This window comes from Microtus oregoni, unplaced genomic scaffold (genome assembly GCF_018167655.1).
Source record: "Microtus oregoni isolate MIOR12 unplaced genomic scaffold, Mior012 000037F_ref0000500, whole genome shotgun sequence".
NCBI classification, from domain to species: domain Eukaryota; kingdom Metazoa; phylum Chordata; class Mammalia; order Rodentia; family Cricetidae; genus Microtus; species Microtus oregoni.
In genome coordinates, this window is record NW_024543096.1 from 22,387,461 (window position 1) to 22,414,007 (window position 26,547).

Sequence of the window (26,547 nt, forward strand, 5' to 3'; positions counted from 1 at the left end):
CAAGGTATCACGTGACTTTGGACTGTCAAGGTTATTTCCAAGGGTTTAAAACTGGTTAATGGTTAAACCACGAAGTCTTAGAAGTTCTTGGGCTCTGGAGTCATTGCTCTTTTCCGTCGTATTGTATTGGCTGCCTCTCTGTGGAGCTTGACATGTAGGCAAAGTAACAAACACTGCTTTGGTTTTTCATTGGTACAGGGTGTTAGTGATCTCTACCTTGCTATGGAGAGGGCATGGTAAGGAGTGTGCTGATGTCAAAGGGAACACATGTGTTAATTCTACAAGAGCACACGGGCTACACTAAGGCTCGCTCCTCATTTCCAATTACTTGAAAACTTAGCAAGCGCAGGAAACAGCACACGAATCCTCTAGATAAGTTTTGATTTGATGTAAGAAGCTAGAGAACTCCATTGCTGGTTCTTAAGCTACAGAAACAGAAGATGAGGTCCATATGTACAGAAGATTAGTCTAGAATAATCCTGTGTAGGAGTTGCTTTGAGTCAGAAGGATGAGAGACTGAGGAATCTGCTAAGAAAACCCAATCATGTCCTTGAAGAAGACGTGCATTCCAAGAGTTGAACCCTTCCTTTCCATCTCCTATTGTTAATGACCCCAATGAACCTTCACAAGTAAACAGCCGCCTATACCAAATAACCAGAAATGTCCTCAGAAGCATCTGGCCTCAGGCTTGTTTCTGAAGCTTCTGCTGATATCGAAGACTCCAGAGACCAAAATGAGAACTATTCTAGACAAACAAGTTCCTACCCTTGTGGTAGATGTACTGATAAAGAGAGTCACAGTGAGAACCCATCTCAACCTCCAAAAAAAACATCCAAACACTTGTTTTTTTTAAAAAATTTGCTTTTGATTTTCTGAATTTTTTTTAAAAAGGTTTGTTTTGAAAAAACAATTATCTGTAAACTCTGAGTTCTCACAGGAAACAATAGATCAAATACAATAGAACAAAGGTTAGAGACAATGTTCTTTTACTGTTTGTTTCAAAGAACAAAAAAAAACCCACCTCCTATTATTCCCCAGTTTCTAATAAGTTGTTTTTCTAAATCAAATGATTTTATTGTTTTGTGAAGAATGACAAAGTCATTAGATCACATGGAATTCTTGAGTTGTAATCATTTCCTCGCTCGCTCATTTCAATGCAAGAAGAGGCTTCACCTGTCAGTCCTGACGTGCAGCCTGCTTGGGAGATAAAACTGCAAATTCTGAAGGACCAAGTACTCTTGACTCACGCCCATTTATCATCAGGCACGTGACTGAGCTAAAAGAGGGGCTACAAGCGGCTTGTGCCTTGAACTTCCTCGCATAGCATCTTCACAAGTTTCAAGGAAGGACGTAGGCGTAGGCATTACCGCTGATTCCCTCGACCTCCCTGACACACACACACACACACACACACACACACACATTGTTTCATTTTGTAGTCTGAACTCTCAGTCTGGGCTTGGTGGTGCAAGCCTGCATTTCCAATGCTGGGGAAGCCAAGGCCCCAAAAGAGTGAGTTCAAGGTCAATTAGCAAATGTCTAACTCTCTTGCATATAGTACCCAATATTGTGACAAAATGTACAGTGGTTCCTTATCAAAATATTTGCTGCTGTAGTATTTGGGGCAGATATTGAGATAAAGGATGGGAACAAAGAAGTCAAATCTCACAGTCATTCACAAACAGAGCTCATTCCAAAATGGAAGCACTTTTCTCTACATGGCCATTTCTGCCTCTTTCTGCTTTGTTTCCTTCCCTTACTTGTATGTTTCTGTCTCTAGGCTAAGAAAAAATTAATGGTGAGTACCAAGAAGCATGAAGCACTTTTCCACCTTGTAGAAAGCTCCAAGCAATCTGTGTCCAAGAAGGAGAAGCAGAAGGTGAGCCATCTTGGTAGCAGGAGCACGATGCTTAGAGATGTGGCTTCCTGCCCTCTGCTAGACATAGAGAACTGGCAGGCTCATCCTCTGTAGGGATCTGTAGGTTGGTCAGGTATGAAAAGGGATTTCAAAGTCACTTGTGGTTCACATAAGATTTTTGAAATATATCGTGGACATGGCATATTAGACTTGCGGTGTCCACGATTTTGATAGAGACTCTTAATTTTAAAAATTCTCAGCTCCCTCTCCAAATAAGTAAATATATATCCTTTATGTTTATGGGCTACTATATATAACACTTTGCATATTACACTAATATGCTGTGAGCAGTATAAAATGAAAAGTAGAAATACTTATAAGATGAGAGAAAGATAAAATGGCATTTTAGAATATTAGCTAACCATGATATGTTCATATAACTAGGAAATAATTATCAAGTAAGTATGCAAATAAAATATAACCTCAAGGGAAAAGTATGGAATAAATCCTAGTAAATATAAATTTACTTTTTCACCATTCATCTTGGCAATTTGAACTTTTAAGAAAGTTCTTGTCATTTCTTCCTACATCACCCAGATTTTTCTTTTCCCTCTGGGAGTGGGTGGGGAGGATGGAAGAGGGAAGAGGATGGGGTCTAGGCTTGCTTCTGCTTCCAGAGAAAACTGGGATTGCTAAGCAGGAGAACAGGAAGAACTGCCTAGCAGCAGTGCTGATGATAGAGCACTTCCACGTGCATGAGAAATGAAGGCTAGGTCTGGTGTTCACTTAAAAACAAAACAAAAAAAGCCAACACCAACAAAGATCTAATTTAAGCAGTGACTGTGGGAGGGATCTATGATGTCATCACAGGCAAAGGCCATGGTCACAGGCCCACTGCAGGAAGGTGGGGGAGGGCACTGCTTTCACCCCTAGGGAAGCTGCTACCGAAGAAGAAATGCACCCTTCACGTGTACCAGTTTTTCTGTTGCTGCTGTTGCTTGGCATCAAGGAAGAATAGCTTCTGATGAGGGTAGGAAGGCTTGAGCATGTTCTAGTGCTGAGATCTTTACTTTTAATTGCAAATGTGCAAGGCAGAGCCCAGTTCATCCCACATTCTCAGACTATGGCCCCCTGCCTCCCAGACCCTCTGGTGATTACCCGACTTGTCCTGTCTTAGACAACCCCCTCCTGCCCCACAATGCTTTTTCCCATCAGTCTTCTGAATTCCCAGGTCTATTATAGTCTGTGTGAGCAGCTGTAAGAAGTTACCATAGCCTGGGCAGCAGGCACCACAGGGTCTATTTCTCACAGCCTTTAAAACAGAAACCTAAGTAAAATGACTGTAACTAGCCCACAAATAAAACTGTCACCCAGTTTAAGGAAGCCACTCAAACACTTGCCCGGTGCGTGCGTACATCTTACTGAACTTCTTTAGAGTCAGAATTGCCATGGTTCTAGAGATCAGGAGCCAGCATGGTCAGATTCTGGTGAGGGCCAAGACGTCAGTCATTTCTTCATAACCTCATAAGGCAAGGAGAGAGCTCTGGGTTCCTCTCCTAAGGTCGTTGATCTCATTCATGAGGGTTCCACTCTTGGGACGCTTCCCAAAGACTCCAATTTCTAATGCGATGATGTAGAGAAGTTAAAAATCAACATTCAAATTTGGAGGCGCTCGTCCACTTCCTCCAATGCAGGAGGCCTTGGAAGAGCAGGAAGAGTCAGAGGGAGGTTTTTATGACCCTACCCATTCCTCTCTCTCTCTCTCTCTCTCTCTCCCTCTCTCTCTCTCTCTCTCTCTCTCCCTCTCTCTCCCTCTCTCTCTCTCCCTCTCTCCCTCTCTCTCTCTCTCTCCCTCCCTCTCTCTCTCTCTCTCTCTCTCTCCCCCTCTCTCCCTCCCTCTCTCTCTCTCTCTCTCTCTCCCTCTCTCTCCCTCTCTCTCTCTCCCTCTCTCCCTCTCTCTCTCTCTCCCCCCCCCTCTCTCTCTCTCCTACACTAAGATTTATTTGAAGGGTTGTCTGGGCTCTGTCTCCACTTCCCTGTTCATCCCTCAAGCTACCCCACAAACTTCTCAGAAGCACAGTACACCATCCATCTCCCCTTCTGCAGGCAGTCTCTTCTCTTAACTGTATCAGTATCCCATTCTTGGTCCCCTTACATCTCTGGATATTTTAGCTTTGCCTCCTTTATGGATGTCATTTTTTCCCACTTGGCCCTTATATATTGCTGTACCTGAGGATTTCTTCCCAGGGCCCATCTGTTTAATTCATTGTTGTGTCTCCAGAGTCCAACGAAAGATTCTCCGTATCAGGCACTCAATAAATAATAGATTCTCAACGTATATACTCCCAAGGCTTCAACTCTAATTTCTACATGGACAAATGCCTAAATTTATGTCTCTAGCCATATCTGTCTCTAAACTGTCTCCTGGCACCTCTAGAAATCATCTCTCTCTACCTAAGATAAGTCTTTTCCCCCTGCATCTTCTGGGTCTCTGTACACCTTTAGCTGGCATACCATTCCATTTCTAGTCTTAAACCAATTGCTTCTTGGATGTGTTGACATCCCCATTTGTTGACATACCCATCTCCCTGATACCATTCACCAAGGCACACTCATCATTTGCCTGGATTACTGGAACTAACAAGTGGGTCCCTTTGCCTTTAGTGTTGGCTCTTACTGTCACTCACATGCAGGGTGACTTTCCTGAAACTAAAGTCATCTACATTCATTCTCTTCTGAAAAGTCTTTGAAAGCTGTCTAGTGACTTCACAATATGGGTTACCCTCTGATACGTGGCCCAGCAAGGCCTTCCCTGACTTGACCTTACCTCCTGTTTGCCATTGTCTCTGACTGTTCTTTCTAGGTCCTCGGGGCTCATCAATTCTTTCCCATATCAGGGCACTATATTGTTATCAGGTTAAAATTCACAAGCTCGTGTTTCTGCAGATAGATGTGGCTCATTACCCCTGAAATGCAAAGCTGAATGTGCCTGGTATAGGTCATACATCACAGAGCAGCAGTGTATTGTCTGGAATAATAAAGAGAACAGTCTTAGTATTCAGCCTCTTGAATGGATGTTCTCCATTATTGTAACATTAATCAAAACGTCCTTAAACATAAAGAGGGTCAGTCATAAAATAATAATAATAAAAAAAGCCTGTCCTTGAAACTTCTAAACTGCTAACACCAGGAGGGCGCGTGAGAGCCACCTGAGGACCTGCAGCTAGCCCATTACAGAGCTAGCTAACGACTGACTATCTCTAGTGGGGGCCCTAGAAGTTGCTACTTTATTTATTTATTTATTTATTTATAAAGATTTATTTATTATGTATACAACATTCTTCCTCCGTGTATGCCCCGCATGCCAGAAGAGGGCGCCAGATCTCATTATAGATGGTTGTGAGCCACCATGTGGTTGCTGGGAATTGAACTCAGGACCTCTGGTAGAGCAGCCAGTGCTCTTAGCCACTGAGCCATCTCTCCAACCCCAAAGCTGCTACTTTATAAATACCAGTTCATACCTAAGAACGTGAAAGTTGTTCGCGAATCATTCGTGCAATCCAAATCCTCATCTCTCAGAAATGGAATTGCTTGTCTGGACATTTCCATTAGCCGTTTCAGCAATTGTGGTTCGGGGAGTTCGACATTGCCTTGATTTCCCAAAGACTTAGCAATCAGAAAGCAGATGTCATGGAGGGGATTGCTTATGAGGGGCAGACCCTTGGAGAGCAAAATGAAAGGAAACCATATGTCTGCCTGTCTTCAACGAGAAGCTAACATGGGGACGGATCTCAGGCTTAGTGTTGTAACAGGGTCATGATGCGCTCTGTATCTCACGTGTATTACCGTATTGAATCCTCCCAACCCCTCAGTGAAGTGGGCGCAGCCATCCCCATCAGAGATGCAAAACAGTCTCTGTAGCACATGAAAGTGAAGTCACTTCTCCTGCAACAGAAATGAGACTCTGATCCATGGCGCCTCATTCCAAAACTCTGCTTCTAGTTGAATAACGGCGGTTTGGTTCCCTATCATAGAAATAGGTTTGAAATTTATATGGGTCAACAAGTCTCTACTCACACTGGGAAGGAAGGAGGAAGCCATAGGATGTGCCAGTAGATTGCAGGTAGAGTTCTCGAACCTACTTTGTAAACTGTCAAATTCAGTCATTTGGCCTTAATGTGAGGGATGTGGACAGATCACTTCATGTTTGAGGATTCAGTTAGAATTCAGTTTCTTCAAGCATTATACTGGAGGTCTATTGAGAGAACATTCAATGTCCTTTAATAGTTTCAAAAAAAAAAACCCTCCAAAAACCTAGATTTTGTCTTCTGCGGTAACTATCATTTATAGGGAGCGGAAACTGAGGAACACTGGGCCCCATGTGATTGATGGGATTCCAAGAGCTCTCTTGTAAATGTGCCGATGACTGTGTGACTCTGATATTTGACTTTAGCTCCTCAACAAACTGAAAAAATCCACTGAGAAGTTGGAAAAGGAAGATGAAAGTTACTACCAAAAAAACCTGGCCGGCTATTCTACTAGACTGAAATGGGAGAGCACGCTGGAGACCTGCTACAAGGTACATCCGGAGTTCAGTTTTCCTCTCCCGACGTCGTTTGTGTAACCTTGGGAGTGAAGAAAGATTGGCTCTGTATTCACGAGATCTGCCATCTTTCTTAGCTCTGATTGGCTCTGCGTTCTCGAGATCTGCTTTCTCTCCTAGCTCTGATGCTCACTTGTAGTATGGCTTTAGACAGTCCGCCTTCCCTCTCCTTGTTTCCATCTCTCTATGAGCACAATTACCAGTGAGAGTTCATGTGCACCATTAGCCAGAGTTTCTGCTCCTAATTCTCAGTGGAGTCTAAGCCAACATGAAAGAAGTTCTATCCAGGTAGAATGTAAATTAAGACTTAGGTGTTAGAGATTCAGAATGGAATTTCAGCAGGCTCATGTTCATGTATGGAGTTTTCTGCATTGGGCATTTTGTTGAACAAGTAATATATAACAACGAATAAGATACTAACTCAGAACCTTAAAAGTGATTGTTGGTAACACAGAGATACATAGAGGAGGAATTCTGAATTCTGTTGGGATGGAGCGGTTACTCTGTGGTTAAGAGCACTGGCTGCTCTTCCAGAGGCTCCTGGTTCAATTCTCAGCACCTGCATGTCAGTTCACAGTCATCTGTGATTCCAGGCCCAGTGAGTCTGACACCCTCTTCGGGTCTCTGCAGTCACTGCATTTGTGTGGTTCATATGCATACATGCAGGCACCATACCCACACACATAATTTTAAAAAAAAGTATGTGTGTGGGTATGGTACCTGTAAAAGAATAAATTGTGTCAAATTGACAAAGATAGGCAAAGATGTGAACACACAAATTGCAAAGGGAAAACTCAAAATCACAGCTAAGCACATGAAGAGACAGTCATGTGTCAAAATTAGGGAGTGAGAATATCTAGTATTAGCAAGGATGTTAGAAAATAAAAACTCTTGAAGCTTTGTAATGAGATATTTAACAGTATCTGAGAAAACAGAAAAGTGGTTTTGCCCATAATATAGAAGTTCCTTGTCGGGATCCATCCTGAAGAAAGGTTTAACCTGTACTTCAATACTAGGTACAAGAATGTTTATTGCAAGATAGTTCATAATTAGACGGTGAGAAAACATTGCACTCAGTCTTCATGCCTGTCCATAGAAAACTCTTAAAATGTGCTCTAATTTATAAAGTAGGCCAATTTCCAGCTATAAATAAACCAAGCCTATAATTAAATAGGAATTAGCCTCAAAACAATGATATTACGGAAAAACAAATCATTTATACATCCACGTAGAAAGGTTTCAACTCACACCTGATGCATATCGAGTTGATAGCTCTGTAAACAGAGAGTGTCCAGACCTGGGCTGAACCAGGGAAATGGAACGCCTCGTGGGAATAGCGCAGGGCTGCAATATACAGCCATTCCGCTTGTGAATGACTCCTGAGAAACCAATATAACCACTTCCAGTCCTAAAATCTACTTCGGATATAGAGGCGCAGCTCTGCTGGACTCTGCAAGTCAACACAAACATTTCCATTGTCCCAGCAAGGTTCCTCTTGCCATAATAAAACAGAATGGCCAAAAGCAACTTGAGGAGGAAAGAGTTTATTTGGCTTACAGGTTATAATTCATCATTGGAGGGCACCCACAGAAACCTGGAGGCAGTAACTCAGGCAGAGACCATGGAGGAACTCTGCTTATGGTTTTTCTCTCTAAGGCTTGCTTCATTATACAGACCAGAACTACGTCCACAAGGGTGAAACCACCTACAGTGGGCTGGGTCTTCCCTCTTTTATCAGTAATCAAGAAAATGCCCCCAAAGGTTTGCCTCTAGACTAATTGGATGGGCGCATTTTCTTGCAAGATGACCCTAGCTTTTAGCAAGTTGACAAAACCAAACTAAACCAAAAGTAACCAGCATAATCATATGAAACAGTGATCAACTCTACTTGGTAAGAACTTGAATATTTTTGTTTCACTTTTGTCTATGTGTTCTAACTTTTAAAAAATGTCTAAAACAGTTACTATAATAGTCTTTAGAATGTATAGTGTGTGTGTGTGTGCATGCGTGTGCGTGCGTGTGTGTGTGTGTGTGTGTGTGTGTGTGTGTGTGTGACTTTAAGATAGTGTCTCAAAGCACAGAGTGCCTGTTAAAATTAGCCTCTGGATGGTAGTAGGAAGGGTCCAGGTAACTTCTAGGCATACTGTAGCTTGAAGTCCCTGCTATGGAAAGAGTAGGATACATCTTCTGTTTGAAAGCAGATCAAATGAAAATGTAACCCCTCCAAGATCCCCTGTGAGTTCCCTGAGGCCAGAGCAGCAGAAACTGAAGAGAATAATTGAAGAACGCGAATTGTAGGAGCCCAGACAGGCTCTCAATCTGCCATCCCTTGGTAACTCTCTGACCACGCTTCCTTCCCCCATGCTGTCAAACAGCTGGAGGCCCTCCAGAATGCCTTGTCTCTCCATCAACCATTTCTGTACAGAAAGAACAAGACGCCAGGAAGCAATAACTCATTAAATGAGATATGGATTTTTCCCCTTTGCACAGAGGAATTCATTTCTGCCTCTTCTGGTGAGCAAACACAAATCATTTTAATGATTTCCCTGAAATGTAATTAAAGCTGTTAAACATCCCCATCTCTACAAAAGGACACCAGTTATTCTAATCTCAGATTGATGCTTTGGTTCTGTGCTTATCGATGTAAAGAAAGAGCGACTCCCCAGAGTGTCGTGTGTTCGAAGCCTGACTTTTATTCCCCACCCCGCATCCTTTGCCTGCATTTCTAGACTGCAACAACCAATTCCTAGGTTTTTAAAAGTAGGAAAAGGACCTTTTTTATTCCTTTTAAAGGTGATCCAAACCGATGAACTGCATTTGTCTTGCATGTTTGTTAGGAGAAATTTTAAATCTACCAATCTGTTCGATAGGCTTTTCCTCTGTGTCTTTAATTCTTTATCGGGAAGGCAGAGGACAATTGGTCACATCCAATTTGCTGATGCCTGTGATTTTAGGGGAAGTCTCAGGAGAGACTGGCAATTGCAGAGGCACTGGGCTCTCTTGACTAACAAAAAACGATGTAGCTATCTAATCACGTGGCTATGAGGGCGCAACCGCCGGCTTCCCATCAAAATGTCGGGGATGGGGGGAGGATCTGTATTCCTGTTGGTACAGAGGTGTTTTGTTACGGTTGACTGTTTGGCTGCTTCCATTTGAAGACACATTAAAATGATCTTATACCAGTAAACAAATCATAGCATACAATACACTGGATTATCACTCCCCCTTAAAGACACAGCTACAACATGGGTGGACTTTAAAGATACATTTGATGATTCTTCCTGCTTGAGACCTACAATGGTCAAGTTCAGAGAGGGAGAAAGTAGAACACTACTGTCAGGGGCCGGGAGGAGCAGGGACAGACAGTCATTACTTCACGGGTATAGAGTTTCCTCTTTTACAAGATGAAAAGTGGCAGGGAGATGGTGCTGATGAGAGCGGCAGAGCAAAGCAGATGTTCTTCAGAGTAGCGAGCTGTACCTTTCAAATGAGGCTGCTTATATTATGTAAACCTTATCTCAGCTAAAAATGTAAATTCAAACTGCAAGTGTTGGTGGCTATGTCCAACAGATAAATAATAGCACAAGGATGTAAAAGGAACACCAACTGATCAAGCCACGGGCAACCTTTGACTTTGTGCCGCCCCGCCTGCTTACCAAAAGCCTTGATACCCAGTCATCCTTCTTCCTTGGGGCAACGGTACCCACTGATTTTCCCAGAGCCTTGACCTTATCGAAACCACCTGTGGAGAATGTTGACCCAGACACCTGCCAATCTCTCTCAAAGCTCACAGTCCTCTGGGCATCTATTCTGCAGCCTGCACTGTTCCAACATGGCCTATACATCTCCCCTGATCACTTCAGCTAGCCTCGGTTGCTGAACTTCTCCATCCATCCTGAAAGCCACAAACCAGCAAGTGAGAGCCAAGGGTCCAGTAACTTACTTGCTCTAGAATGTTAATAGCCAGCGAAGCTATCCGCATAACCTTAACAAGGCTAACAAGCGTGCGCTCACTTCCTTATTCACCCTTGTTAGCTAAAAGTCATAAAAACGCAGCTGTGGAATTTTTGTTACCCCGCATGAAACGAGGAGGCCGTGTTCTTTCCTTTAGTCGATAGACTCTGATCCCCAAGGTCTAGTAAAGGTTAGCATTGAGAACTCTTATCATATGGTTTCTTGAAGATTAGAGAATGGGGACTGGAGAGATGATTCAGTGGTTAATCACAGTGTGTCCTCAGGCACACGTGACATACACACATATGTACAGACAAAACACTGATATGTCGAGTCCTGTGTTGGGGTGACATCTGTTGGGGGTCCAGCCTCAATGGTTTGTACGTTCTAGGGTAGGGGATGTGTGGATTAGAAATGTTAGGCAGGAAAGAACAGAGACACAAAAGAACTAGACAGAGACACAGAATTGAGTTGGGAGGGCGACCCGGTGAATTCTGAATCCGCCAGCGTGCGCTTTAAATACCCCAATCCAAAAAGGAGGTGGGGAGAAGGCAAGACTTCTTTACCATGATACAAACAAGGAGCAAACAAAGTAACTACTTCTTCAATACCCAAACATCAAATTACTATAACCTGAGTCAAATAGGATACACCTTCTGTTTGAAAGCAGATCAAATGGAAAGGCAACCCCTGCAAGATCCCCTGTGAGTTCCCTGAGGCCAGCGCAGCAGAAACGGAAGAGAATGAATGAACATTGCTTCTTGTGTGCCTTGCTTGTATTGTTAACAATTTTGGAAGTATTTGGTGTCTAGAAGCATTTCTAGGAGACGGAGATGGGTCTTCCTGGGAGTTAGTCTCTTCTAAAACATCAAAGGTGCATCTTAATGCCCTCATTTCTCTTTTTCTCCTTTTTTGCAGATAGCAGGTAACTTGTAGCATCTGCCCCCATGCTGTGTGCAGGCAGAGGAACATAGGAAAGTTTAGGCATTAAATCCATCTTCAATGGCAGTATTAGGACAGACAGCAAGTCAGATCTGTGCCCTGGGATTCTCCTTGCTCTGCAGTTTGGATGTACCGTAGTGAAAGACAAATCAGGACAGTTTGCTCAGGGTATCTCCTGATGCGGGAGGGGTGACGAGCTCTGTGGAGCAAATGCTTGATCTTTCCTCATTTTCTTTTTTTCTCTCCAGAGCATGCTGGAGCTAGAGAAGGAAAGGATTCAACTTTTATGTAATAATCTAAACCAGTACAGCCAACACATCTCTCTTTTTGGACAAACGCTGACCACAGTGAGTAGCAGAGATGGGTCCATTCCTGGTGCGTGTGATGGAGGGGGAAAAGGTGGAGGGAAACGGTTCCTCACCCTCCCCACTCTCCTCTGCTCGGTTTTACAGTGCCACACACAGATCCACTGCGCCATCAGCAAGGTTGATGTTGAGAAAGATATCCAGGCTCTAATGGAAGAAACTGCAATCCTGTCTACAGAGAACAAATCTGAGTTCCTACTGACTGACTACTTTGTAAGTACGGAGCGACAGGAAGTGACCTTCACAGGTCACCTTGGCCGTGCATTGAGAAGTCAAGTGAAAACAATGTTAAAGCAAATGTCTTCTTCCTCACCCCCAAACCTAGTCTCCTGTAGCCCACAGCTGACCTTTGAACTCTTGATCACACTGCTTCATCCTCCCAAGGACTGGGATTACAAGCATGTGTCATCATGCCTGGATGGAACTCTCTCCTTTTGTAAATAAAACGTTATTTTTCCATAGAGTTATAAATAATCATAAAAAATAATCCGTGGGTTACAACTGCAGCAATACTCCATTGAAAGGCTGGCTGAGTTTGAGAATCTTGTTGGGTCTTTGTCTCGGTCGGTCTTGCATGCTGCCAGAACAGAATACAACAAACTTGGTAACTAACAGAGATCAGAAATTTAGGTGGATTATGGTTCTGGAGGCTGGGACGTCCTGGGTGGCTGAGTCTGTTGAGGATCTTCTTTGATGCATCATAACAAGACAGAAAAATGAATCATATGGGTGAGAGAGCAAGGATTGAACTTGCTTCTAGAACAAACTCATTCCCATGACAATGACATTAGTCCGTTAACAAGAAGAGTCCTCATGTCTCATTGCTGAAAGTCAATCTTCTCAGTACTTCAGCTTGAGGGACTCTTTCTTCCTTTCTTCCTTCCTTCCTTTCTTTGTTTCTCTTTTTTCTTTTTCTGTTTTCTTTTTATCTTTTTTATTCTTCTCTCATGCAATACATCCCAACTGCAGTATATATATACATATATAGTTACACACATATATACACATATATTTACACACATACATACATATATACATATACACATGTATAGATGCCAGCATACTTAGCTCTTATTTGTCCTTTACCCCATGGACTTACCTTCTTTTTCCTTATCATGCTTGTTATTCTCCTACCTCCTCCAAAGCAGACTTCCCTTCTGCTTTCAGGCTACATGTGTTCCTCTGCTCTCCTTATTCTCCCACCTCTTCCTCCCCTCTCATCGTTCCCTTTCAATCTCTACTTTCTGAATCTGTATGTGTGCACGTGCGTGCGTGTGTGTGTGTGTGTGTGTGTGTGCGTGCACACACACATTTAATTTTTTTTGTTTTGTTTTGTTTTTCCAGATAGGGTTTCTCTGTAGCTTTTGGAGTCTGTCCTGGAACTCACTCTGTAGACCAGGATGTCCTTGAACTCACAGAGATCCACCACCTGTCTCTGCCTCCCGAGTGCTGGGATTAAAAGCATGTGCCACCACCACCCAGCACACATATTTAATTTTTGCAATGTGAATTTCCCATCTCTCACCTGGCAACACATAGCAGCCTGCTTCCCTCTGGATGAGTGACTCAAGATACCCCAGGCCATAACACTCATAGAGGAAGCACAGTTCTGTGTAACTGGTCCCAGCAGAGACTCTTGTCATGGTCTGTGTGTCAGAAGTCAGAAAGCGCAACCCTTACCCAGAGGGGAAGAGATGTAAGTCCCGAGCACGGGGAAAATTGGCACTTTTTAAGGATTCCTACCCTTGAAAAGTTAGGAGCAAACTGCCTGAGACCTCTTCTTAGGCCATTTGGGGGTTCCTGCTACAGGATGGTGTTTATTCTTCTTAGGCCATTTGGGGGTTCCTGCGACAGGATGGTGTTTATTGCTGAAAGTGGCCCAGTTTCTCTCAGCAGACCAAGTCCTCTTGCTTCTGTTGCTCGCCCTCAGTCTTTTGGATGTTTGTATTACAGGTGTGAGCTATGCATTCAGCTTTTCAGAGTAAATCCTTTGACCTCCAGGAGCTAGCTGATCTAAACCAAACAACAAAAAAGAGCAAAACCAAACTTCTCCCTCCCCCCCACCCCCCACAAGCTTCTCCTGGCCTTCATGCTTGGAATGCCAGGCCCCAGGATCCTAAATTTTTCTTTTCTTTTTTGGCTGCTGAGGAGTGAATAAGGCCAGGGTCCTCCCCATACACGGCAGTCAAGCTTACAACCCTGAGCTGTACACCTTATACCTAAGAGTTGATGCCTTCTGCTCTTTCCTGTGCTATCTGCTGGGACTTATCCAGGTTCCAAGCTCGCTCCGGGCTCTTACCCGGCTCTGATCTGCTGAGCCAATCTACTCATTCCCTCCAGCTGGATTCCATATACAGCCGACCCAGAGCCAAGAACCAGTACCCCTGCTCAGAGTACAGGGACGGAAGGAGAAGGGAGAAGAAAAGAGCTCTGACTCTGGACAAGACTAACCTTTCTCCCACGCCCAACAGTCAGCCAAGCAGCCAGCTATTTCTTTATTGAGCCTTTTCTTTCCTACCTCGGCAAAGGTGAAGGGTGCTGCGGGAGGCGGCGGGAATAAAAAGGGAGGGTGCTCTTCCCTGCCAGCTTCGGTTAAGCAGGTATTTCTAGACACCCCTCCCAAAGGGATTTCTAGACACATTCTCCCAAAGGGCAATGAAATGCCTCCATTATCTCTAACTTATCAATAACATAAAAGTATTCTGGGGGATTCGAGGGTTCCGTTGCAGCATCAGGAGTTAGGGCGGTTCATCTCTAATGGGCATGTTCAGGGGAATTTATGTTTTTTGAGAAACTTGGGTCCCCTAGAATTCAACCATGGTGGCTAAATCTGTCTCAGATGACTGACGAGGATTGCCATGCTATCCTTAAAGCTAAGCCTTCCAGCCTGTGACCTCGCGGTCATCGGCAGTATGAACTGGCTTTTATCCAGTGCTGTGACATTTACTCAGACAGGAGCAAACGAGACCAGAGAGTAATCTGAGCTCCTACTGTGGAAGGCCAGTGACCAGTGTGGAGCTACTTGTCAGTTCTGTAAAATCCCTACCTGAAGGATTGTAGCTGACACACCTCTCTTGGTACTGCCCTTCTCCCGGTCAGTGTTTGGGGAAGAAGGACAGAATGTGGAGACACCCCATATCCCCAAGTTGGTTTGTTCAAAGCAGAAAGGAAGGAGAAAACAGGGATGAAAATGAAAGGTGTCTTTTCCTTCCTCCAACATTGCACGAACCCTCAGATGGGCAAATGGACAGCAAAACTCACCTGATGTTTGCTTATCAGCTGTAGCCACAATGTCCCCACGGGGCTGGCAAGCTAGCAGCAGAGTGAAGGCACCGCTGCCCTGCCTGTAAGCTCGTTCCAAAGAGCCACATGTAGGAAGGACTGAACCAACTCCCACAAGCTGTCCTATGACCTCCGCAAACATTTGTAAATAAATAAACGTAATAAAGTTTTAAAACGCCACTGTCACCTTTGTCAATAAAATAAGGCTATGCTGGGACATTTGGCTAGGATTCTATTGAAGTGCTAGGAGGCGGCATTCCTGGTAATGAACGTTTAAATGCAAGGTGTCCCCAGAAGGTCCGGTGCGGGAGCCACACTGTGATGGCATTCCTCCAACGAGATCTTAGGACTAGAGTAAGGTGTCCTTAGGGCTTAGTCAAGTCTCACCTAACAGTACAACAGCAGTTGAGACCTCTACTCCAGGCAGCTCCAAGAAGCAGTGGTGGAGAATCTGGGGTCGGAGTATTATTTTTGTGTTTAGGGGCTGAATACCTGCCGGCTTCAGCCTGAACCTTCTTTCATATCTTGGTGTCACAGGTATGATGAGGGAAACACAGCCAAGCTCACCGAGTAAGAGATGGATGTAATAAAGACACAGGGAAACCTCCTTTGTATGATACAGAAAGAAAATCTTTTTAGCAACCTCATATTTTTATGGGGATGATGTTCTCATTCCACATCCTGCGTGACCCCCGCTTCGTGGAGGTTTCTCTAAAGCCAGGTTCTCCCCCCTCCCGGAGCAGCTCCCTCCTTCCTCTGTGGGTTGCTGTTTACTCATGTTCAGCCACCCCCTGACCCACCAGCTTGATTGTTTTCATTTCACCCAACCCGGAAGTAATCCACATGAGAACTTATACACCGCCAGGTCTTGTGACTCATGCCTGTAATACCAGCACTTGAGAGGCTGAGGCAGGAGGATTGCCATATGTTCAAGCCCAACAGACTGAACCAAATAGTGAGATCCTGTCTCAAGATGAAACAAAGCAAAATGAAGCCGCATAAACGTAGCAGCTTCTGCACTAACCTCTCATCTAACTGATTCAGGCCCCGTTTTCTTCCACCGTTCTTGCTCTTTCCTTTCTTTGCACTGTTTCTCCTGCGGAATGCCCTTGATCCTCCTTTCACCTCACCAGTCTACAGCCTTGGTGCGTGCCCGTGTGTGGCCTTGAGTGGCTGCTTCTCCTAACGTTGTGCTTGGGGAACTAACCAGGTAGCGCGCACCATCTGGGGCTGAGCATGCGCCCTAGCTCTAGAACTCCTGATAGCTAGCCAGCGCAATATCCAGCGAACGTTCGCTCCGCTCCTGACGCAGTCCTAACCTGAGGCATGCAGAGTCCCGCAGTGGATGATTAAAAGACTTGAGTTTGAATCAATATCAATTATGTCATGAAGCATGAGGTATCCGGCAAATAATTTATTTATCCAGAAGCTGAAGTCACCGTAGAAAATCTCTTCCCCCAAGAATCATTTGCTTTATTAAATAGAATGCTCAGCTGTGTGCTGATGAATTGTGAACAGGATGTGACCTTATTAATCAGGCCTAAGACACAGAACAATGTGCGTGAACCAAATATTGCCTTCATTTTTCAATCTCGCCCTCTCTGGTGAGACTGAAAAACCATCAAATATGATGAATATGAATAAAACCAGCAAATATAGTGTAAGAGTAAAAACCATCAAATATAATGAGAGTCTCAGAAAAATTCTAAGTAGTGACTCTCATTTGTTTCCCTTAAGTTATTTTTTTCCCCTTCCAAAGGAAGAAGATCCAAAGAATACAATGGATAAAGAGAGACGGAAGTCATTGATAAAACCGAAATTGCTGAGACTGCAAAAAGACATTGAAAAGGCCTCAAGGGACAAAGAAGGTGTGTGATTTTTCATGCCCCAGAACCGTGGCTAGCCTGGAACTCACTCCATGGAGCAGACCAGGCTGGCCTCACACTTTTGTCCTGTCTCTGCCCCTCGTGCTCTGGCACACACGCTGGTGTCATGCCTGGCATGTGACAATGTCATTCCATGCAGGATAAAGAACAGTATTACATCACACTCGGGAGCTTTACTCAGAGCTAGGGTTCATCTGCTTTTGTGGAGCAGGGCGGGGATCCTCTCTTTAAAGAACTGCATATTAAATCTAAGTTGCGTTGAATCAAAGGAAAAAAAATTTAAAGTCAGGTGTGGGGCTGGTGGGATGGCCCAGTGGGTAAGAACACTTGCCTTGAAAACATGGCAGTGTGAGGGGATCCCTAGAACCCACGTGAAGGTGAAGGGGGAAGAGCTCTGCCAAGGTGCCCTCTGACCTCCACTATGCTCTGGGGCACAGATGCACACATGCCTTACACACACACATGCACACATACACACACACAATAAATAAAAAAATTTAAAAAACAACTTAGTGTAGCACAATTAATAAAAACCGAGAGACAGAAATTGGGGTTAAACATGAAGGTCAGAAAAGGAAAACAGCCAGCCACTGGTTCCTATCTCTTCCCCAGTATGAAATGGCGATCCTGCCTCCAGGAATCTCAGAATGAGACTGTGTGTGAGAGCTGTCTCCTCCTGTCTTCTATTCCTCTCTATTGCTGGGATTAAGGTGTGTATCACTATCGCCCGGTTTCTATGGCAAACTAGTGTGGCTACTGGGATTAAAGGTGTGTGTCATCACTGCCTGGTCTATAAGGGTGAGCAGTGTGGCTGATTTACTCTCTGATCTTCAGTCAAACTTCATTTATTAGAATGCAAATGAAATACCACTAGAACTTAGGGTCAGGTCAGGTGTGGGTAAGGACTCAGGAAGTCGAGACAATAAGACTGCTGTGGGCTGAAACGCAGGCTGGGCTACATGGGGACTTGAAGGCCAGTCCAGCATAGAGTGAGACCCCAATCTCAAAACACCAAAATAAGGAAGACAAAAAAGTATAAAAAGGACACTTTGGTCAATTTATGAGAATTTTGTAAGTAGTTCACTGTTCTGCTTTAGGAATGTATAGTTTCTTTGTTTCTCAAAGTGACTGGGAGGAGAGACAATTTGTGGGATTTAGACATGATTTGGGGGTTTCATTTCTGTCCTTTTACTGATGTTTGAAATGTTATAACAGTTATTCACGCCAAATCCTATACTCGGGAGTCAGAGGTGAAATATCACGTGAACTAATTCCAAGACAGGACAGACAACAAAACATCCTCACATTCACAATCCAGTTTCTTGGCATGGATCTCAGGGTTTCTTTTGACGTGACAAGGAAACCCAAGATAGGAAATGCTGCAGGCCTAAAAGGAACACGGAGGAAGAACCTAGCAGGATCATGTAAATGTGAGGATTATTGGAATAGGCCAAAGGAAACTCAAAATCTTATCCTGAAAAATACTGTCAGATCCTTTAAGCGCCGGCATTTCTCAAATTTCATCCAAGAAGAGTAGCAATCAATGAGCTGTATGTTCACTAATCATCTCCATTGATGTCATCTCCCATGACAGCTACACAGAGAAGCCCTTCCCCCACCCAATCCACCTCCATTGAGGAAATCCCACTGGAGCACGAATAATAAAAACCCAGAGACAGACTGGGGTTCAACCTGAAGACCAGAAAAGCAAAGCAGCCAAGCCACTAGCAAGCTCTTACCTCTATGAAATCTTCAGACTGAAAGGGAGCGAGTTCCTGTCTCATCCCACCTCATATTCCTCTCTAGCGCTGGGATTAGAGGTGTGCACCACCACTGCCCGGCCTCTGTGGCAGACTAGTGTGACGGCTGGGATTAAAGGTGTGAGCCGCCACTGCTTGTCCTGTATGGCCGACTAGCGTGGCTGTGTTGCATTCTGGTCTTCGGGCAAGCTTTACTTATTAAAATACAAATGAAACAGCACCACATCCCATGTGTATCACTTCTAGCCTTCAGGATCTCTTTAAAGGTGACTGTTCCCTGTTACCACCTGACTAGGACTGGGTGAAAGGTGACCTAGCATGGGCTTTCATTTCCAGGCCTGGAACAGAAGCTTAAAACACTCTCCGGCAACTCTTCCTTCGCTGATGCCAAGAGCCAGAAGGACGCAGAGGCCTTAATGGACGAGGTAAACGTTTGCAGAGTGCATTTCCTGAAGAGAGGGTTATTTTTAGACTATTTTTCAGCCGCTTACCCTGTTTGCGGCTCCTTCCTGCTGAATCAGAACAATTGAGTTGGAGAGTTGAGATAGCCAGCTCCTGCACGGGTTGTTGGAGGGCTGTGGAAGCTTCCTATCACCTAGAAATGTTTACTTTCTGTAAAAGAGAGACACAATTGTGTCCTGAATAGAAGTCTCCAAAATAGAAGCATCCGTTAGTGAAATCCGAGGCACTTTGACCCTGTCAGGTGCCCGGAATCACCAAATCGCCAGCTTGCCATTCACAGAAGCTGATTCTTGGTATTAGCTTTGCTGGCCGTAGAAACCTGGAATGTTACTGTTTCTCCTCTGCAAAATGGGAATACGGATGCTATACCACAGAGCTCTTTTGAGGATGCATTGTTATCCAGAAAATGCCACCGCAGTGCTCAGAGAAGGAGCTCAAAAGCTGATCGACAGCTTGTTCGACTTGATGATTATTTGCCTTTGACGGTGGTGGGATAGTATATGCATATAGCCGTTTTGTTTTTTACTTTCAGTATAATGTCCAGTACATTATGAGGGACTGTCCTCTGTTATGAAATGGTCTTTGCACCGGGTGATTTTGCCCAGTGTAAGCTAATGTAAGATCCTGAGCGGCCTCAGGCCTGCCGGCCTAAGCGAGGGCGGTCAGCAGGCTGGGCGCATTACATCAGTTCTCAGCTAATGTTGAGCATATCAGGATGCAACCTCATCATGAAGAGGGGCCGCTAAAGTTATTAATAAGATTCTACTTTCCATTTTTTCCTTCAACTGACATCAGAATCCTCTAAAAACAAGAAAAAAGATATGGCTATAATCGGGAAGAGGGCATGGGGGCGTGGCAAAGGGGGTATGGGGGCGTGGCAAAGGACTCTGAGGAAGCAGGGAGGTATTTTATTTTATTTTATTTATTTTTTTTCGAGACGAGGCAGAGGCAGGCGGATCTCTGTGAGTTCGAGACCACCCTGGTTTACAGAGCTAGTTCCAGGACAGGCTCCAAAGCCACAGGGAGGTATTTTATTTTATTTTTTATTTTTTTGGTTTTTCGAGACAGGGTTTCTCTGTGGTTTTGGAGCCTGTCCTGGAACTATCTCTTGTAGACCAGGCTGGTCTCGAACTCACAGAGATCCACCTGCCTCTGCCTCCCGAGTGCTGGGATTAAAGGCGTGCGCCACCACCGCCCGGCTAGGGAGGTATTTTAGAAGCAAACTTTGGGAGGACTTTGGGTGAGAGTGAGAAGGGGCTGGAAGAGGGCTTGTGCTGTGGTTTGCATGATGGGACATGGGCTGCTGTTAATACAAGAAGAATTCAGGAAGGGTGGACATTTTTAGTAATGTCTTAAAGGATATAAGAACCCAGAGAACTTTTTTTTTACCTAACCTAACTTTCCTGAGAAAGTAGCTATCTAGTAATTCTGACCAACTTGGGAGTTTGAGTAGTGGTTTGGTGAAAACCGGCAGATGCGGCCAACTATAATTTGTGGGGTGTGTGTGTGTGTGTGTGTGTGTGTGCGTGCGTATTTTAAGTATAGATTTCCTTTAGTGGGAAGGCTACTGCAGACATGACCCTAATATTTTCTGTGAAAAGAAAGATCTCATTCTGTTTGCTTGGGCGTGGAGATCTGAAATACTACTGCAGTAACATGTGGGTATAGTTTACAGAAAGTCTTAAAACTCACTGTAGGATATTTTGTGTGAATGCACAAAATGTTCAATTAACTAATTCAATGCAAAGGATATCTACCAAAGTAGAGTCATAAAAAGCATGGCCCTCGTCTCTTCGGTTGTCTTTGTGTTGAGTTTTTCTCTCATTGCCAGCATTAGACACGCGTTTGCGTCATTTGCTCACAAACTAGCCTAGCTCACACAGAAGTAAAGAGACGAGTTAACTCCTGAGCTTGGGACTCTATCAGCAAGCATGAGGCTTCAAGTGGTGGATGCCAAATCCCACAGAACACTTCACCTCGGGGGAGAGGGACACGGGTGGTATTGACAGATTTCGTAGTATTTTGTAGTATCCGGGTTCTTGGAGAGGTAAGGGTCTTGTTCTTTCAGTGTTTTTCATGTGTATTCATATGTGAGCTGAGTGTGTGTGTTTCTAGACCTCTTTCCCTTTGGAAGGGATCCTGAGATTCCTTTGTTCACCGGCTGTGCCCCATTCTCTTGACATTTCCTCCCATGGCCACACGATGTGTCTACAGAACAGTTTGAAACTAGACCTTTTGCAAGCAAACTCCTACAAACTGTCATCAGTGTTAGCAGACCTGGAGCAGAGGCCGAAACCCAGCCACCCCTGTAGCGCCTGCATCTTTAAGTGGAAGGAAAAGGTAATGTGGGGATCACCGAGATGGCTTGGCTGGACTGGCCAGGCAGAAGGGCTTACCAGAAAGTCAAAGCAGAAAACCCACCTGTGCCCCAATTCTTGCTCTGGTGACTAAAATAAACTTATTTTTATCTCTGTTGAGCACACTAGCACTAAACCCAACTAAACCCGTCCTTTGGCATGAGACTCAGTCGCTCAAATGAAGAACTCAGGATTTCTCCTCTCTCTTCAGTCCTTAACTTCAGCTTTACAATGTGCTATCGTGGAACCTCCGACTAACTTGAAATGTTGGTATTCCAACAGACCTAGACTGTAAGATCGTATGCCAAGCCTCAGGTTCATCTTAGCACAGTGGAAATGTTTAACCCAGTACATAACGTGGCTACACCACACACACAGGTGTCCGTGCAGGGCCACACTCTGGAAATTGTTACGCAGACAGCTACTGCTTGTGGCTAGTTTCGTGACATTCTGAAGGGAAGTATAACCAAACACACCCAGCAACGAAGGGACAGTATTCTTTCTGAGGAGAGATGCGTTCTCCTCAATCATTTTATTGGTTCAATCATTATATTGGGACCCATTCAACTTGGGTTTCCAGAATTGCTGCGAATGTTTCTATTAGGCCCAGACATATAGGTCCAAACTGGAAATGCAGACTATAACATACAGTAATCATCTCGTTCTGAAACTACTTTGCCTTTGGAACAAAGAAAGTTGAAACACAGGGGGTCTTAGAAATAGTTTGATTATTTATATATCATCCCCATTTAAAAAAAAACCCACAAACATAAATCCCAAGGAACTGACATACAGAGAACAGTGTTACATGGATATTTATAGCGTGGTTGTTTAAAATGACTTTCTTTTTATATAAACTCTATTTGCACAGGAACACTCTCACACTTACGTAAGAATATCCCGGCCGCTTTTGACGAGGAGATTAGAGAAAACTGTGAGCAAGGCACCTTCTGGCGGGCAGAACAGCCCTAGTTCTTCACCTTCAGGTAATCCAGTGCCCAAAATAATCGTGAGCTTGTCCTCTGGGTAGGGTTCATCGCTATATTTAAATATGATTTCTAAGCTACATTCACCCATATTTACTAAAAAGAAATTACCTCTCAGCCAAGAGTGATGAATTTGTTAGTGTCTGTAGTTCTGTGTACAAACGTAGAAGGAAAGGTAGGAAGGCCTTACGAAGGAGTGCAGGCTGGGAACATCATTTTATAACATGAGAAGCTATGTATGCACACGTGCACGTACATATATACACATGCAAGTACATATATACATGTGCACACATGTATACATACACACGGTCATTGTCCCTCGGCTACACACCACAATCTCAGCTCTCCAGTTTGTTTTATTAAAAAAGAGTTTTAGTAAGACCCAAGGCATTGAGGTTGCACAATCTACTCAAAAGCCACCAGTGAATTTTTTGAAAACAGTTTCCTAATCAACAAGGGCTAATGAGACACACACGCTCAACTCTTCCCTTTCTCTACCTGGATGGCAAAGCTGGCATGTTTTAGAAAGAAAAACTGCAGCTACCACACGCATTACCGAATGCTATCGACCATGTGCACACGGAAAGCAAATAATTTTAAATTGCCATTGTTATTAGTATAATAACAGTAATTTTCCTCCAGAATTAATATTTCCTGCATAATCTGAGTCTTCATTATATGATATGCATAGTTCATATACATGTTGGGTATATTATAGATACTTATTGGACCAAGGAAGAAATATTAGATAAAATTATAAATTTTTTTCAGAAAATTCAAATTATGCACCATACTGTTAAACAAAGAATTTCTGATTGTGTTCATTTTGCCTACTGAGTCACCATGGTAACTACAGCTTCATCCCAAACTCTAGCCTCTGGGTCCCGAGTCAGCAACAATCTTTGCAAGGCCTTGTATACCTTCCAAGCCAGGCAAGATGATGAGCTGAATTTGGAAAAAGGTAAGACTCGTTCTCATGTATTCTAATTGTTTTTTTCATGTTGAGATGCTTCCTTCGAATAAAATTTGTCTTTCAGGGACAGCGTTAAGTTGTTCCTGGCTGAGGTTTTCAGTCATTCTTTGCAGAATAGAGACAAAGTACATGAAATTAAGGCTTGTGTAACCTTAATTACACAAGGTCATTTCATGTTTCTAAGTGTGTGTCGGGCACTGTTGGGAGCATATTGTTCAATTATTATTCACAGAACCCTCTGAGACAGACATTATTTATTCCTGTTTTATAGCTGAGAAGAATGTCACAGAGAAAGGTTCCGTACTTAGACTAAAATCACAAGCAGGAGCAGTGGAGGATTTGAGCTCAGAACTCAGTCACATCCTTAACCACAATGCTATACTGGGGCAGGATGCCACTCGTGGGGATTCACTGGAGACAGAACTCCACCTTTTTGTTTTTCAGAGGGGAAAATTACAGAAAAGTGAAGTAATAGCTCCCTTAGTATGACAGAAAGTTCTTGAGTCTGAGTCCATTGGTGCCCAGGTTAATGTTTGTTCCCCATTTCTCAGAAAAGAACCTGGAGCCCCTCTAAAGGATCAGGTCCCTTTGTGTCAGAGTATTTCCCAGGGAAGTGTTTTCCAGTAGATTATATAAACTAATACTCCTAAGTACAAATGTCCAGCCTCCACTTTCTGCACGTCTCTATGGTTGGATGTCCAAGCTAAGGCAGAGGCCTAGAAATGTGCCCATGAAAAAGAATTATGCCATAAGAGAAGCTTATTATCCATGGCCATGGCTTCCAGAGCAATAGAAAATCAAGATGGAGAGTCGGCCAGTGGTGGCGCACGCCTTTAATCCAAGCACTCGGGAGGCAGAGGTAGGAGGATCTCTGTGAGTTCGAGGCCACCCTGGCCTACAAGAGCTAGTTCCAGAAGGGGCTCCAAAATTACAGAGAAACCCTGTCTCAAAAAAAAAAAAAAAAAAGAAAAGAAAAAAGAAAAAAACAAAAAGAAAAGAAAAAAAGAAGAAGAAAGAACAAAAAGAAAATCAAGATTAATGTTGTAGCAAATGACAGCTAACAGTCATTTCATGTTTCTTTTCTTTCTTTGTTTTTTCAAGACAGGGTTGCTCTGTGTAACGGCCTTGGCTGTCTTTGTAGACCTGTCTGACCTCAAACTCGCAGAAATCTGCTTGCCTCTGCCTCTGAGTGCTGGTATTAAAGGTGTGTGTACCACCACCACCCGGCTAGAGGGAACATTCTAGTTACCACAAGCTAGTCAGATTTAATTACCACAGGCTAATCAGATTTCTTCTAGCTATCATTTTCCTTTTCTAAGAGTGAAAAAAAACACATTTCTTAGAGACTACTCAAGAAATCAAAGGTCCCCGAGTTTATGTTTCAAAGTTTACATTAATTATCTTATTTATATCAGTTCTCTGTTGGTTGCAAAGCCCACCTATATTTTAAAGTTTAAGTAGCTCTTTTCAATGAAACATGGCACCAGGGGCTGGGGGACCGTAACAATAATATTTCAAGTCGTTTGTCTGAATTTGCTTACATTTCACCAAATAGCCTACTGGCCCGAGTAAATTCTTTGGAGAGAAAGAACTCAGAATCAGAATGAGCTCCTGTGAGAAGAAAGAGAAAACCATGATTGGGAAGATAGGATGGTACTGCCACCTGTCCCTCCAGACCAGGGCTGGGCAGGGAAGAGTGAAGGAGACATCAGTGAGAACCGGGCTAAAGAAAAGCAGATGCTGGTCCCGGAAGTGGGTGTTTCTACCTTGATGTGTGGGAAGCAGCCTGGTAGTCGGCTTTTCAAAGCTGTGGCAAAATGCCTGAAAAATAACAGCTGAGGAAACAAAATAGCTAGTTTGGCTCCTAGCTTCCAGGGATTTGGTTTGTTTGGTTGTCTTTCAGGTCTGTGAGGAGGTCAAAAATTTGAGAGTTGAATGTTGTAGCAAGGGAAGAAAGCTGCCCCATTCTCCATAGCCAGCCAGCTGGGAGGTGGGAGGAGGATGGGGGAAAGGAGAAGAGAGGGGAAGGGATGACCTTGACCTTCTAAAGCAAGCCCTTCAGTGACCTTCCTGCAAACAGATCACTGAACAAGCCATTCAATATGAACGCATTAACGAAGTCAGCAGCCTCAATATCCAATTATCTCTCAACAGCACCACTGTCCGGGCACTAAACCTTCAACGCACAGACCGTTAGGGGATGCTTCATAAGCAAATAATATGCCCAGAGAGAGAAAAAGAGTTCTTTCAAGCCAGAGGCTTAACTAAAGTGTGCTGGCCCACACACAAGGTTTACAGTTACTAAGACCGTGGTTACTTTTTTAAAGGGCAACCAAAAATTAGATAAGAACTCTGTTAGGGGTTTGGCTTTACTCCTTTCCTTCAAATGATTATCTCCAAATTGATGTTTTATTATTAAATCGTCTAAACTAATGAGTGGAGGCTAGCTTTCTACGTGAAACTCCAGAAAGACTGAAGCCAAATGTGACACAGGGAGTTATCACAATTTCAAGAAAAACTATTAATAGAGACACACTTCCAGTGAAATATTCTCAACTCTCATGGCCACCAATATGTATAACCCTTAAGGTATGGTCAACAAGTTTGTTGACAAGCCGTTCACTGCACATAAAAGGAGAAGCCAGCTGTGTGATTCTACCACCATTCTGATTTTATGCAAATCCTTAACATCATTTGGTAGTTCATTATTTCACTCTCTTTAACATTCTCAGCTTTTCATGCACAGCACTCAGCAAACTGTGCTTCCTCCGAGTCAAATGCAGAAAGCAGTTTCTTGGGTACGGAACTGTTCTTCAAAGCTCTTAGCAACTTTGTGTGGCATGTGCTCAGGCTACCCAGAGCCATTGGTCTTAACTCAGTGTGTGTCCTCGCAGGAGACATTGTGACCCTACATGAGAAGAAGGAAGAAGGATGGTGGTTTGGCTCTTTGAATGGGAAGAAAGGCCATTTTCCTGCTGCCTATGTGGAGGAACTGCCTGCAAAGGCTGGGAACGCAGCCACGCAGTCATAAAACAAGACTGGACACCTGGGGGGGGGGGGGGGGCTTACGTGTTCTGTAAGTGATGTGCTGCGAATAAAGAGGCACAGTTATCATC

The 26,547-nt window shown here is 43.8% G+C and overlaps 1 protein-coding gene across 2 annotated transcripts in view; it reads left to right on the forward strand.

Moving 5' to 3' along the window:
• Window positions 1–26,547, forward strand: part of Nostrin (nitric oxide synthase trafficking) — a 50,289-nt gene extending 23,742 nt beyond the window's left edge. The window contains exons 7-16 of one of the 2 annotated variants that reach the window (XM_041631682.1): window positions 1,781–1,879; window positions 6,312–6,437; window positions 11,606–11,704; window positions 11,810–11,935; window positions 16,764–16,872; window positions 18,987–19,075; window positions 21,228–21,452; window positions 22,341–22,455; window positions 23,333–23,419; window positions 26,326–26,547. In XM_041631682.1, the coding sequence (XP_041487616.1) occupies window positions 1,781–1,879; window positions 6,312–6,437; window positions 11,606–11,704; window positions 11,810–11,935; window positions 16,764–16,872; window positions 18,987–19,075; window positions 21,228–21,452; window positions 22,341–22,455; window positions 23,333–23,419; window positions 26,326–26,462 (1,212 nt within the window). In that variant the 3' untranslated portion in view covers window positions 26,463–26,547. The remainder of the gene's footprint in view (window positions 1–1,780; window positions 1,880–6,311; window positions 6,438–11,605; window positions 11,705–11,809; window positions 11,936–16,763; window positions 16,873–18,986; window positions 19,076–21,227; window positions 21,453–22,340; window positions 22,456–23,332; window positions 23,420–26,325) is intronic. The other variant, XM_041631683.1, reaches the window with a different exon arrangement.